Raw genomic sequence first — 12,163 nt, 5'->3', positions numbered from 1 at the left:
GTTTTATCCAGTGGAATTTTATCATTCTTTTTATTTCATTTATCTACATCATTATTTTAATATAACATAACACTATTTATATTTTTAATAACGGTTGGTGTATGATTGTGCAATTATTATGAACTCAGACCTAAGACAGGAATTCAAAAGTATGTGGCATATGGAACAAGTAACGACCATCCGAACCACCATGTTAACCAGCAACAGCATGGTGCTGAAGAGCCTCCATAGGAACCTAGCAGCAATAGGCCTCCCAGAAAACACTTACATGAAACTCCACAAAGCCACGATCCTGAACACATGTAGAATAGTAAGAGAGTTCATTGACCAACAGTAATAACAGTAACCAGACACAACAAATCACCCCAAAAAAGGAGAAAAAAAGTCTTTTTTATAATAATAATAAAAATTATGACTATACGTGCAGAAAGCTATTGGAACAATATAGAGAATGGAGTTTGACAATAAATTTTAATAAGATGGAATTTGTAAAATAATAAGAAGTTTACCTCAATATAGAAATAACAAACAGACACGTTAATAAGTTGCAAACATTATCGGATATATCAAAACATGACCATGCGAATTCTAACACATTGTCGCGGACTTGGGACCAAGTTCACACGAGTTGGGTGAAACCCCCCCCCCACAGACACACAACGTACTACCACAGAATATGTCAGCTAGTTCAAGAACACCCCCTCACCCAGTATTCAATGAACTGACATATCAACAGGTTACTAAACTGTTGACGAGGCTACTAGAGACGGTCGTGTTCAAAGCCGCTAAGTGGATTTTTCTTATTTATTGATTTGAAATTATTGTTTTTCTAAAACTTTTGATTTAAATTTAGTAGTATAACATTATTTTGTGATTTTCTGATTAATTTGGTGTATTTATTCTTTACTCGGCCTTGTAATTGCATAAAAGTATCGGTAAGGGTTTCCACGTGTTTCAACTCCGCTACCGTTCGTAATTTTCCCGCCTTTGTGATACGATAGTTATATACCGTACTAGATAGCGTTAGTTGAACTTCGTTAGCAGTTAAATTGTACATTTAAATAAATACATATAACGACTTAGATTACAAAAGGTAATATAATTAATTATATTTAACATAATTAATAACATTAGTAAATTAATAAGAGGAGTTTACCTCAATATAGTACGTGGAACACTTCCGTATGATACCCTCCAGAAATTAAAACGGTTTTAATTCCGTTTTAATTTCTGGAGGGTATCATACGGAAGTGTTCCACGTACTATATTGAGGTAAACTCCTCTTATTAATTTACTAATATTATTATCAACGTAGAACATATTGAGTATTACAGCTCTGATTCATACTATCTACATAATTAATAACATAACATAATTAATAAATTAATAGAATCATGACTCAGACCAGAGCAGCAAAGCAAAAGGCTCAAGCTAAGGGAAGTGCTGTGGCTCAGAGCAGAACTGAGGGGGGCAGTTGTCCTCTGACTCACAGCCTTATAAAATGCACTGTTTCCTTGATGTTTGCAGAGCAATCGGGTACAGGACATGATACTGCCAAGGGGGATGTCTTTGTGTGTGCGCGATGCAAGGAGTGTATCGATATCAGGCAACAACTCGGCGTTCTTGTGGGCCTATATGAGAGCTTGAAGGACAGGGTGGATGCCCTTGAAGAAACTAAATTGAGGGGCCCATCAAGCTCTCAGCTGCCCACATCAACGCCAGAGCTTGCACTTGAGCATCGCGTGACACAGAGGCAACCCCCAAGGCAGAATATGCACTGGTCCCGAAGGAACTAGTAGTTGTTGGTGACTCTACTGTCAGGGAAACGGGGAACATGCTTTGTAAAAAAGATAGGTGGAACAGGACCAGGGTATGTCTGCCAGGGGCAAAGGTTGATGACGTTGTAGAGCGAATATCATCTTTTAAGGGCACAAAAGGTGATATAGTTGTACACGTTGGCACTAATAATATTAAGAGTAGGAGACCGGCAGAATTATTTAACAAGTACAGGTCACTGTTGAACAAAAGCCGAGAATTAGGTTTGAATTTGAAAGTGTCTGCAATTCTGCCCAGACACGATAGGAGGGAGTATATGATCAATTCGGCCCTGGAAGGATTGTGCAAGGCTCAAGGGGTAGAATTTTTTTCAGCCTGGTCTGTACTTGTTCACAGGAGAGACTGCTTCTACAGGGATGGGATAAACTTAAATAGAAAGGGTGCAAGAATGTTTGCCGATGCTATCGAGGCAGTGTTAGGTGGTTCGGAAAACTGCAAGATTCGGGGGATACAAGGACTAATAGATTAACAGTAGAATTAGGGTAATCCCTAATAAAGCTATGTGATCTTGTCTAGAAACCTGAGTGTCATCGGAGATAAGCAAAGGAACAGAAGAATCCTATAAGATAAGACTGAGTTTCAGAAGGATTAAAATTAAATAAGTTACCTTTGCCCCATTGGAGAATTAAAAGGATATCAGCATTTAAACAATTGTTAATGGTTATTCTAGAGATTTGATTTCCTATCAATGGAAGGATGTCACTAATATACAAGAAGACAGTGAGGAAGAAATTAACCTGGGGGAAGACCAGTATTAGTGGAGACGTTAGAAGACAAACAGCCATCTACCATCACAAGTAGTGGGTGATCAGAAGAAAACCAGATTCCTAATTACAAAAAAACAAAAAAAAAAAAACAGACGACAATCCACAATGCTGGAAGTGGATTGTCGAAGATCTTTATTTATTCAAGCATGATCAAGCTTTTGAAATGTCAAGAGCAACTGCTTGAGTTTCACCAAACTTGATCCAATGAATCTGTCCACAAGTGAGTAACATAAGCCAGTTATCAAAAGTTGATCAACACTGATGGATAGCATAATGGTGATCAATGAACAGATCAAAGGTTACTAGATAGTCTCAGAGTTGGCATTGAATGGATTTCTCATTACTTTAGAATGAGTAGAAGTGGAATGGGATAATCATTGGATGGGAGGGATTTGTCAGCCTTTATAGGAAATGGATGGATATGAACAAATTTCCAAGCAGAAAGAAAAACACCAGTGGAATAAGGAAGTGCAAAAAGGTTACACAGAAGAGAAATATGATCAGGACTTGCAGCTCTCTTGGAATCAAGGTAAAAAGGTAATGGTAAACTGCAGTCATTATCAACCCACTGCAGGATGGAAACCTCCTCAACGATTCATGCTGAGGGAAATGAATCATACTCTGCCACACTGGTCCAGTGTGGGTTGGCAGATTGACCACATTTAGCAGTCAGGAGCTTGAACCCCAGTCTACTCAAACAGTGTGTGCTACTGCACTCCTGCTCTTGACCACTTGGCTATGGAGTCCTTGGAATCAAGACTGTTCAAAATTCCTCTGGCATCCTTTCAATGGAAGGCCATTGGAGGTATTGAATGAAATGTAAGGGAATGGTAGGAAGGGGTTTACCAAGATCATCAATACAAGAGCTAGAAGAAAAGAAAGATGATAGCAGGTCGGCTTAATCTTATTTATTCAAGATCTTTCTTATTTATTCTTAATCTTTAGCTAAGGTGGCAACAGAAAACTAAAACCTAAAATTTGCAACTGAAAACCTAGTAGGCAGAAAATGAACCTGGCCATTTGGATGCAAGACAATTGCGATACACAACATTCTTATCTTCAATAATTTTAGCATATTTATTGGAAAACCAAGGTTTCAATAAAGGATAAGATTTTAGGATGACGTGTGGAATAAAGGATTTCATCTATACAAGTATAATAACATTACCATAATAATATTATTAGTATAATATTATTACAAGAATAATATCACTGACACGATGAAAGCAAACATTGAGATCAGAAGATTTAAAAAACTAATCTACCAAAGATAAAGAGAAATCATATACTCATCCCTTTATTCCATATGCCAAACATGAGGCCGAGAATGCCCATGAGAGAAAGGTTTGAATGGAGAGAAGCACAAAATTGTGGTCTGAGGTGCCTAGAGGACCACTCACCTTGACTGTGTACTTGAAGAGGTAGTTCATGAGAAAAAGATCCCCAGTGTTGGCTGTGTAGTTAGGATTGTCAGGTGTTCTGGTAAGTAAAATGAGGATGTGTAATTAGGATTGTCTGCTGTTCTGGTACTAAGATGATGAGGCTTTTGAAATTAACAGTAAAAAAGCCTCATCTTGACCAGCTGGGTCCGTATGACTAAAAAACTGAAGCCAGTTGGAGTTGTGGGCATTGAAATCACCAAAAAAAAACATTACAACTCTGTTAGGAAAGATAGACTGAAGCAAGCCAAATTTCAAAAAAAGGAAGTCAAAGAGTTCCAAATTATTAATTAAAATGGGAGATCGATAGAAGCAATATATGAATTTGAGAGAGAGAGAGAGAGAGAGAGAGAGAAAATGGGGTGGGGTAGAAAGATTTTAAGCCACAATAAAATGAAAAGGAGATTCCAAAGTACTATGTCTCTGATAGGGAATAACAGAGGAGACATTATGCACAATTGCCATCTCTGAAGTGAAAGGAATTATACACTGAATAATTATAAAAATTAAGATGACCAGTGGTTGAATCAACTGATAACTGTCAGAAAAAAAAAAAAAGTGGGGCTGGGCAGACTATACATGGAAATGAACATCATTTAGATAGGAATTGAGACAATGAATATTTGTGAAAGGAACACGTACGTGTTTGGGAAGTTTAGATCTTTTAACAGGTAGGTGTATTTTATTAGTAAAACCATTCATGATATATTAAGTAATGGATTTTTGGATATGACATACAAGGCAGCCTAAGGTAATATAAACTAGTTTGTAATCAAGTCACAAAGGAGGTTGGGCAAGCTAAGGCAGATGAGGTGTCTTTGGCAAAGAATATCAAGAAAAGCAGATAATACTTCTTTACTTATATTAAAAACAGTAGGAAGTTGTTGAATTACATTGGTCCACTTGACTTTAATTAATTGTTGATGATTCTGCACAGGTTGCTTGAAGCTTTGCATCTATTCATGTATAGAAGTTCTTTAGGGAGAGGAAATCCAAAAGTTTATCAAAATCTAACAGGGAGCTAAATGATTTTGTGATAACTGAAAGGAAGTGGAAGAGAAATTGTTGAAGCTTAAGATAAAAAAAAAAGGTGCCTGTGGCAGATGTATTGATCCAATTATATTAAGGGAGCCAGAAAGGAGGTAAGCAAACCCTTAGTCATAATTATGAGAGCATCTTTAGATTCAGGGGAAGTACCTATAGGCTGGAGATGTGTGAATTCACAAAGGGAGATCAAAAAGTGACATAAGTAATTACAGACCTGTTAGTTTACTTCTATTCAAAGGAAAATAACAGTCAACGGTTAAAGAAGTAATGCAGGACCATCTAGACATCTGCAATTTTATCATAATATACCAGATTTCGTAAAAGCTTTTGATACTGTAGCAAATACAGACTGTTATATAAATTGCAGCAGTGTGGCATTATGGACATAAGGGATGGTACAGTCAAAGAAGATTGAAAGTGGTTATTAATGGACACTGTGCTTGGACTAATGTTATTGGTGGCATACCACAGGGTTCAGTGCTGAGCCAGTTGTTGTTTTATATATTTATTAATTATATTGATGAAGGTATATTAGGCTTAAAGTCTAGGTTTGCAAACGATACAAATGTTGGTAGGGTTAATGACAGCAATCATAGTAAGCTAGGGAAGCAAGATCTAAAAATATTAGAGAGATGGGTAAGAAAGGGCAGATAAAATTTAACATTGAAAAAATGCAAGGTACTGCATTTTGGTAGCATTAATTTCAAATTAATGTACCATGTAACATCACACTGAGTATAGCGAACAATGAAAAAGCCTGGGGTAATTGTGCAGTAAGATATGAAGTTCTCTGAGTAGTGTAGACAAGCTGCCAGGACAGCTCATGGGGTTTTGTCAATGATATACAGGCAGGTTAAGGAATTGATTAGCCCATTGTATAAGGTAATCTGCTGCAAATTAGGCTGCATCTTGAGTAGTGCATATAGGTCTGGAGGCCTCATTTTAGAAGGGATGGATCTGTTGGAATGGGGCTACAGAAGAACAATGCGAAGGTGATCTCACCAAGAAAGGTGATAGTTCAGAAATTGCAATCAGTGCTGTACCTAGACTTCTGTCGGCCACGAGTGAAATATTCATCTGGCACCGTTTCAAGGCTTGTTGGCCTATCGCTCCAATGAAGATAGGCCAACAAGCCTTGAAGCAGTGCCGCCTGGGTGATAGTGCGCACCGAGAATAAGTAATAATAGTCTTTTCTATTAGCGAAACATTACTTATTCGAGGTAGTGCAATACATGGAAACTCGTGAAGGTAGTCACAATATGAGATACAATTAAATCGATGTCTTTACATTACGTTTGTAGTTTATTTTTATGAGCTAACTATGATGCATTTACACTGACATTACAGTATGTCGTTAATCTTTATATATATGTGAACTGGCCTTTATGCTTAAAGAAAAAAAAAAAAAAAAAACCCACGCTTTCAAGAAGAATTCACTGAGATTGATTGGTCGTGGAAAGCCATGGTACCTGTTTCTGATACCGTCAGGTTCTCTTAATGTTTATTCCCTAAGCCAGCATTTCTAAAACAGCGGGGCACAATCCTGGGATCGCAAGCGTCTTGGGGGGGGGGGGGGGTTCTGGGCATTTAATCATTCAATGATGTTGCGAGTTTTTGAACACTTGACAAGTGCAGCTGTTCTATATGCAATAGCACCCGTTAAACATGATACCAATTCTCATCATCACAAAATGGGAACATGATATAATTCTTGAAAAGCATATCAAATTCCCATCACAATGATACTGAGAATGTGATAAACATGATATAATTCTTGAAATGTCATAAATAACAATACATTACATTTTAAGTGTATCCAACATAGTGTGAATTGCATTTTAATTCTTAAGTTACTAAGTTGGACAGATTAACTGCAAAATTGAAAATAAATCAAAATGAATGTTATTTACCTTCTTCCTCTGTTAACCGTCTTCCACAAACTCTTTTGCACATTGCATAAAATGATTTGAAGTATTCGGCTAATGTTTCATCATATTTCCGTTCCAGACGTGCAATGGCACGGAATCTTCTCCAGTCATATCTTTGTCCTTTACGATTGTATTCTACACCAAATGATGAAATTGTCCTGTAAAAGTCAGCCTCTTCTCTTCTTGACCACCTTCTATAAGAGTACAAGTAAATGAAAGTTAAAATTAAAACAAGAAAAAATTTAAGAAAATTAAATAAAAGTGTCACTTCTTTGAAACTTCAATGATGTACACAGCAGATCATACATGTATACAGGCTGTTTAAAAAAAAAAAATATACAAATAAAAACCCTTCCTGGGGGGGGGGGGGGGTGAGGATAGGAACAGAATAGGCCTTGGAGTACATCTTCAAATTAAAAAAATCATAATAAAAAAGAAAAAAAAAAAGCATACTGCAGATGCTTGATTATCAAGAGAGGATAATCGGTGTCTTTATCCTCAGACAAATTAGCATTAGCAGAGGCATACGATGCAAGAAAGCAAGCTTATGCAGCATCAGCAAAAAAACCCTCCCACTTTACCCCTCCATTCGTTCCAAATGCATGTCCAGCTCAGCCTTAAATCTATTTGGGCTATCGACTTCCACAACAAAAGATGGAAGTCTGTTCCACCAATCAACCACCCGCTGGCTAAAGGCAAATTTCCGCACATCTATTCTACAACCGTCTTTCTCAAATTTGAAACTGTGCCCCTCAGGATCTTAATCTGAGCAAGAGGAAGAATCCCATCAGCATTCAGCTTGCCCAACCCATTCAAGGCCTTATACACCTCAACCAGATCGCCTTGCAGGTGCCTACTCTCCAGGCATTGCAATTTGCAAAACTTAAGCCTTTCTTGGTAGGAGCACCCTCTGTTCCCCCCACCAATCTTGTTGCCCTTCTTTGTACTCATTCTAGCAATTCTACATCCTTCCTAAAATGAGGCTTCCAGACCTGTACACAGTACTCTAGGTGTGGCCTGATCGCTGCCAGCAAAATTCCTATGTATCAGGAGTAGCCAACTTAATTTCTGATGCGATCTACTTTTTTCCTTCAAAATGTGCCACGATCTACCCTCTCAAAAATTTCATTGCACAAGGTGCACAAATTGAGGGATGACTGTACATTTAAAATTTGTCGTGATCGACCAAAATTAAATCCGCGATCGACAGGTAGGTCGCTACCGACTCGTTGGCCCACGTGCTATATATCATTGACAAGACTCCATGACCTGCCTGGCAGCCCGTCTGCACTGCTCAGCAAACTTCATATTTGACTGCACAATTACCATCAGGTCTTTTTCACTTTCCACTTCCCTGAGTGTAGTACCTCACAGTTGGTATATTTCTCTTCGGTTATTGCTACCCATATGCAGTACTTTGCATTTGTCAATGTTAAACTTCAGTTGCCACTTCACAGCCCATTTGCCCAACTTATCAATCCAGTTGGAGTAGCATACTGTCTTTATTGTCATTAAGAACCCTGCCAAACATTGTATTAACTGTAAACTTCGACGTCAAAACTTATATACCTTCATCAATATCATTGATAAATATAGAAAACAATAATGGGCCCAACACCGAACCCTGGGAAACTCCACTAATAACATTTGTCCATGAACAGCAGTGTCCATTGATTACCATTCTCTGTCGTCTCTCATTCAACCATCCTTTATCCATTGTAGCAACTTACCCTTAATGCCATACCTTCCAATTTTTACAGCTGTCTTCCATGTGCAAAAGTATCAAAAGCTTTCCTGAAATCCAAGTATATGATATCAAAATTATTTTTGGCATTCATTACTTTGTGACCTCATCATAGTATCCAATCAAATTGGTCAGATGAGACCTCCCTTTAACAAACCCATCTGTGTCTTATATTGTTGTTATTTGGTTTTTAGGAGCATTAGCAACTAAGGCCATATTGCTTCGGGGATATGCGGTTGTCATTCCCTGACCTTTCTGCATCCTCCGTATTTGGTAGTCCCGGGCTTGAACCCCGGTCTAATCAAGAAGTGTGCTTCTTGATTAGACCTTCTCTGCATCTTAAATATTACTGCAGTCTTGTCTAAATGATCCTGCAATGCTTCTTTAACCAGTGATTCCATTATTTTTCCAGGAACACAAGTTAAACTAACAGGTCTATAGTTACTTGTGTCACCTTTTGAACCCTCTTTGTGAATTTGCGCAAGGCAGTACATGGGGACCTCCCCCGAATCCAAGGAAGCTTTCCATTGCTGCCTCCTTTAATATAACTGGATAGATCCCATCCACCAGAGGTGCCTTTCTTACATTTATCTTCAATAATTTTTCCTCCATTTAGCTCTCAGTTATTACAAAATCATCTAGCTCACTGCCAGCGTTTAATTCACCTCTGGCATTCCCCTTCCCGAATAACTCGTCATGTGTGACTATAGATGCAAAATACTCATTTAGTTTGTTAGCTACCTGAGCAGGATCATCAACAGTTAAATCATCGATATCCAGTGGATCAATCTGATTGATCTGCCTTCTAGAGTTTACAAAAGTAAAGAACTCTTTGCTGTTTTTCTTTGCATCCTTCGCCACAGATTTCTCGTAATCTGGATTTGCCTGCCTAACCTCCATTGTGACTTGGTTAGAGACTAGATTATATCTATCATAGGCTTCTATGTCACCCATTAATTTATATCTATCCCATGCATTTTTCTTCCCTGCCACACGTCTCATTAGTTCATCTGACATCCATTTATGGCAAAACCTTGAACAGTATTTGTACACACTGCCTAGTAGCCACCAAAATTAAGTCACTGAAGGCTTCAATGTTGGTAACATCATCAGTTGATCCCACTGTACAGAATTTAAAAACTGTCTGAGACCCCTGCAGTCACCTTTACAAAAGCCCTTCCCTTTAGCCTCGATGGTAGTTACAACTTTAAGTAATTCCCACATCAATACATTGTGATCACTGTCACCCAGTGGTTCCGTTATCTGCAAATTCTTACTGCATGAATAATCACTACTGATAATCAGATCAAGAGTATTACTCCCTCTGGTTGCCTCATGAACATGTTGCTGTAGAAAACAGTCATCCAATAAATCCACAAAAGTCTAGTGTGCGAGTGACCAACACTCAATTTCCGTTAATATCTCGAAAGTTAAAATCCCCCATTATAAGACATTTTGATTTACTGGCACACTATTTCTCTGAACAATTGCCCGTTATACTCATCCGATTCATTAGGCCTATAACACACACCTACTCTCATTTTTCCTTTCCCAGTGTTTATGTCACACCAAATAGACTTAACACTGCATTGTCCACCAACATCAATTGGATGCACTTCTTAGATTTTATGTGTTTCTTAACTAACAGCATAACCCCTCCTCCCTTCCAGTACACATTGTACTCCCCAAATGTGTCAAAGGCAGATATTGTTGGGATATCAGAGATGTGTGTGACACCACCTTTCTGATATCCCAAAACTTAAGCCTTTCTTGGCTTCAAGCTCATCAAATTTATTAACTATACTCCTAGCTTTGGTGTACATGCAAGTATACATGCACCTGTGCCTATTCTTAGTTACCCTAACACAGCCCATGCATTTACTTGTTCCATTATGACTCCCAGCAGTCTTGGAAGTCTCCATTACCTTGCTTTCCAGGCTGCTGCTCATTCTAATAGAAGCAGTGCAAGAATCACTTTTGCCTCTGCCTGCGGCCACTGTTACCTTTTAGTCTGTGTAACCCCCTCATTCTAAACAAATTTAGAATGGGGGGGATACACAGACTGTTAGAATGTTAATTTACATTAACAAACAAACAAACTGTTCTGGGTTTGTTTGCAATTGGGTTGTTCACTGATGATCATGTAGTAGTGGCCAAATAGGATGAATGAGGAGGCTTTAAATTTTAGTTGAGTAGTTCATCGGTAACATATTTCTTCTGAAGCTCAGTTCACGAGTCTCAACATAAAGAACTTGAACTGGGGATGTTCTGTATGCACCTAGGGCTATCCTAAGAGAAGAATGTTGGATGGGTGCAAGACTGGTTAAGGTTCTCTCCCTAGCTGAGTCCTAACCAGGTGCTCCATAATCTAGCTGAGATCTAATTACGGACCTATATAAGTGGAGCAGGGTACAACGATCTGCACCCCAAGATGTACTGGAAATGACTCAGAGTATAATCATATATTCTCTTTGTGCAAGTGTTTCGTAGGTATTTGATGTGTTATTGGAAATTTAACTTCTTATCAAAAATTAGCCCTGTTGTTTGTTGTTATTTTGGTTTTTAGGAGCATTAGCAACTACTAAGGCCATATTGCTCTGGGAATATGCGGTGGTCATTCACTGACCTTTCTGCATCCTCCGTATTTGGTGGTGACGGGCTCGAACCCCAGTCTAATCAAGAAACGTGTGCTATGCACTCCTACTCCTTCTCACCTGGCTACGGAGGCGCCTAAAATTAGCCCTAAGAGACGAATACTGTTTCTGATTGGAAGAGAATGATTGGCCAAGTGTAACTACGGTTCAGGATGCCTTTTGTGCTTGGTGCAAAAATGTATGGCTGTAGATTTCTGCATTGACAATTTTTTTTCCATTTTGTGCCATCCTTAATTCAATGTTATTTATGGATATTTGTAGATGCCTCTCAATATAGTTCATATTCTGGGAGTGGCAGAATACGGTAAGATCATCTGCATAGAGATATGAATCAACGGCGTTTGGAATGTTGTTTGTTATACTGTATATTCGTATTATAAACAGAGTGGCGCTGAGAACAGTGCCTTGTGGTAATCCTTCTTGTATGTACGTTTGAGATAAAACCTACCAGTACCTAACTTGCAAAGACCTGTATCAAAGGAAGCTTTGAATAAATTATGGTAAATGGCCTGTCATATGAACAGAATGGAGATCTCTTAGGATGCTGTAGTGCCACGTGGTATCAAAAGCTTTCTCTATATCAAGGCATATCATGATGAATTGTTATTTTCTGATGAAAGCATTCCTTATGTTTGATTCAGCTTTTGTCATGAGGTCTTGGTAAGATCTATTCTGCCGAAAGCCAAACTGATTATTATTGATTACGTTTTGGGATTGAAGACACCAGGTGAGTTGATGGATGAGTAAG

At 38.3% G+C, this 12,163-nt stretch overlaps 1 protein-coding gene across 1 annotated transcript in view; it reads right to left on the bottom strand.

The window, feature by feature from the left end:
- The window catches only part of kis (chromodomain helicase DNA binding protein kismet), a 1,089,809-nt gene that overhangs the window by 324,699 nt on the left and 752,947 nt on the right, over positions 1-12,163 (bottom strand). Inside the window, 1 exon segment of the mRNA XM_090383876.1 lies at positions 7,000-7,211. Within this exon segment, the coding sequence (XP_090240002.1) occupies positions 7,000-7,211 (212 nt within the window).

The sequence above is a fragment of the Mastigoproctus giganteus genome, chromosome 10 (genome assembly GCF_048544385.1).
Source record: "Mastigoproctus giganteus isolate SK-2022 chromosome 10, ASM4854438v1, whole genome shotgun sequence".
In the NCBI taxonomy this organism is placed as follows: domain Eukaryota; kingdom Metazoa; phylum Arthropoda; class Arachnida; order Uropygi; family Thelyphonidae; genus Mastigoproctus; species Mastigoproctus giganteus.
The sequence above is the reverse complement of the archived record's forward strand: the minus strand, read 5'-3'. Positions and strand labels throughout refer to the sequence as shown.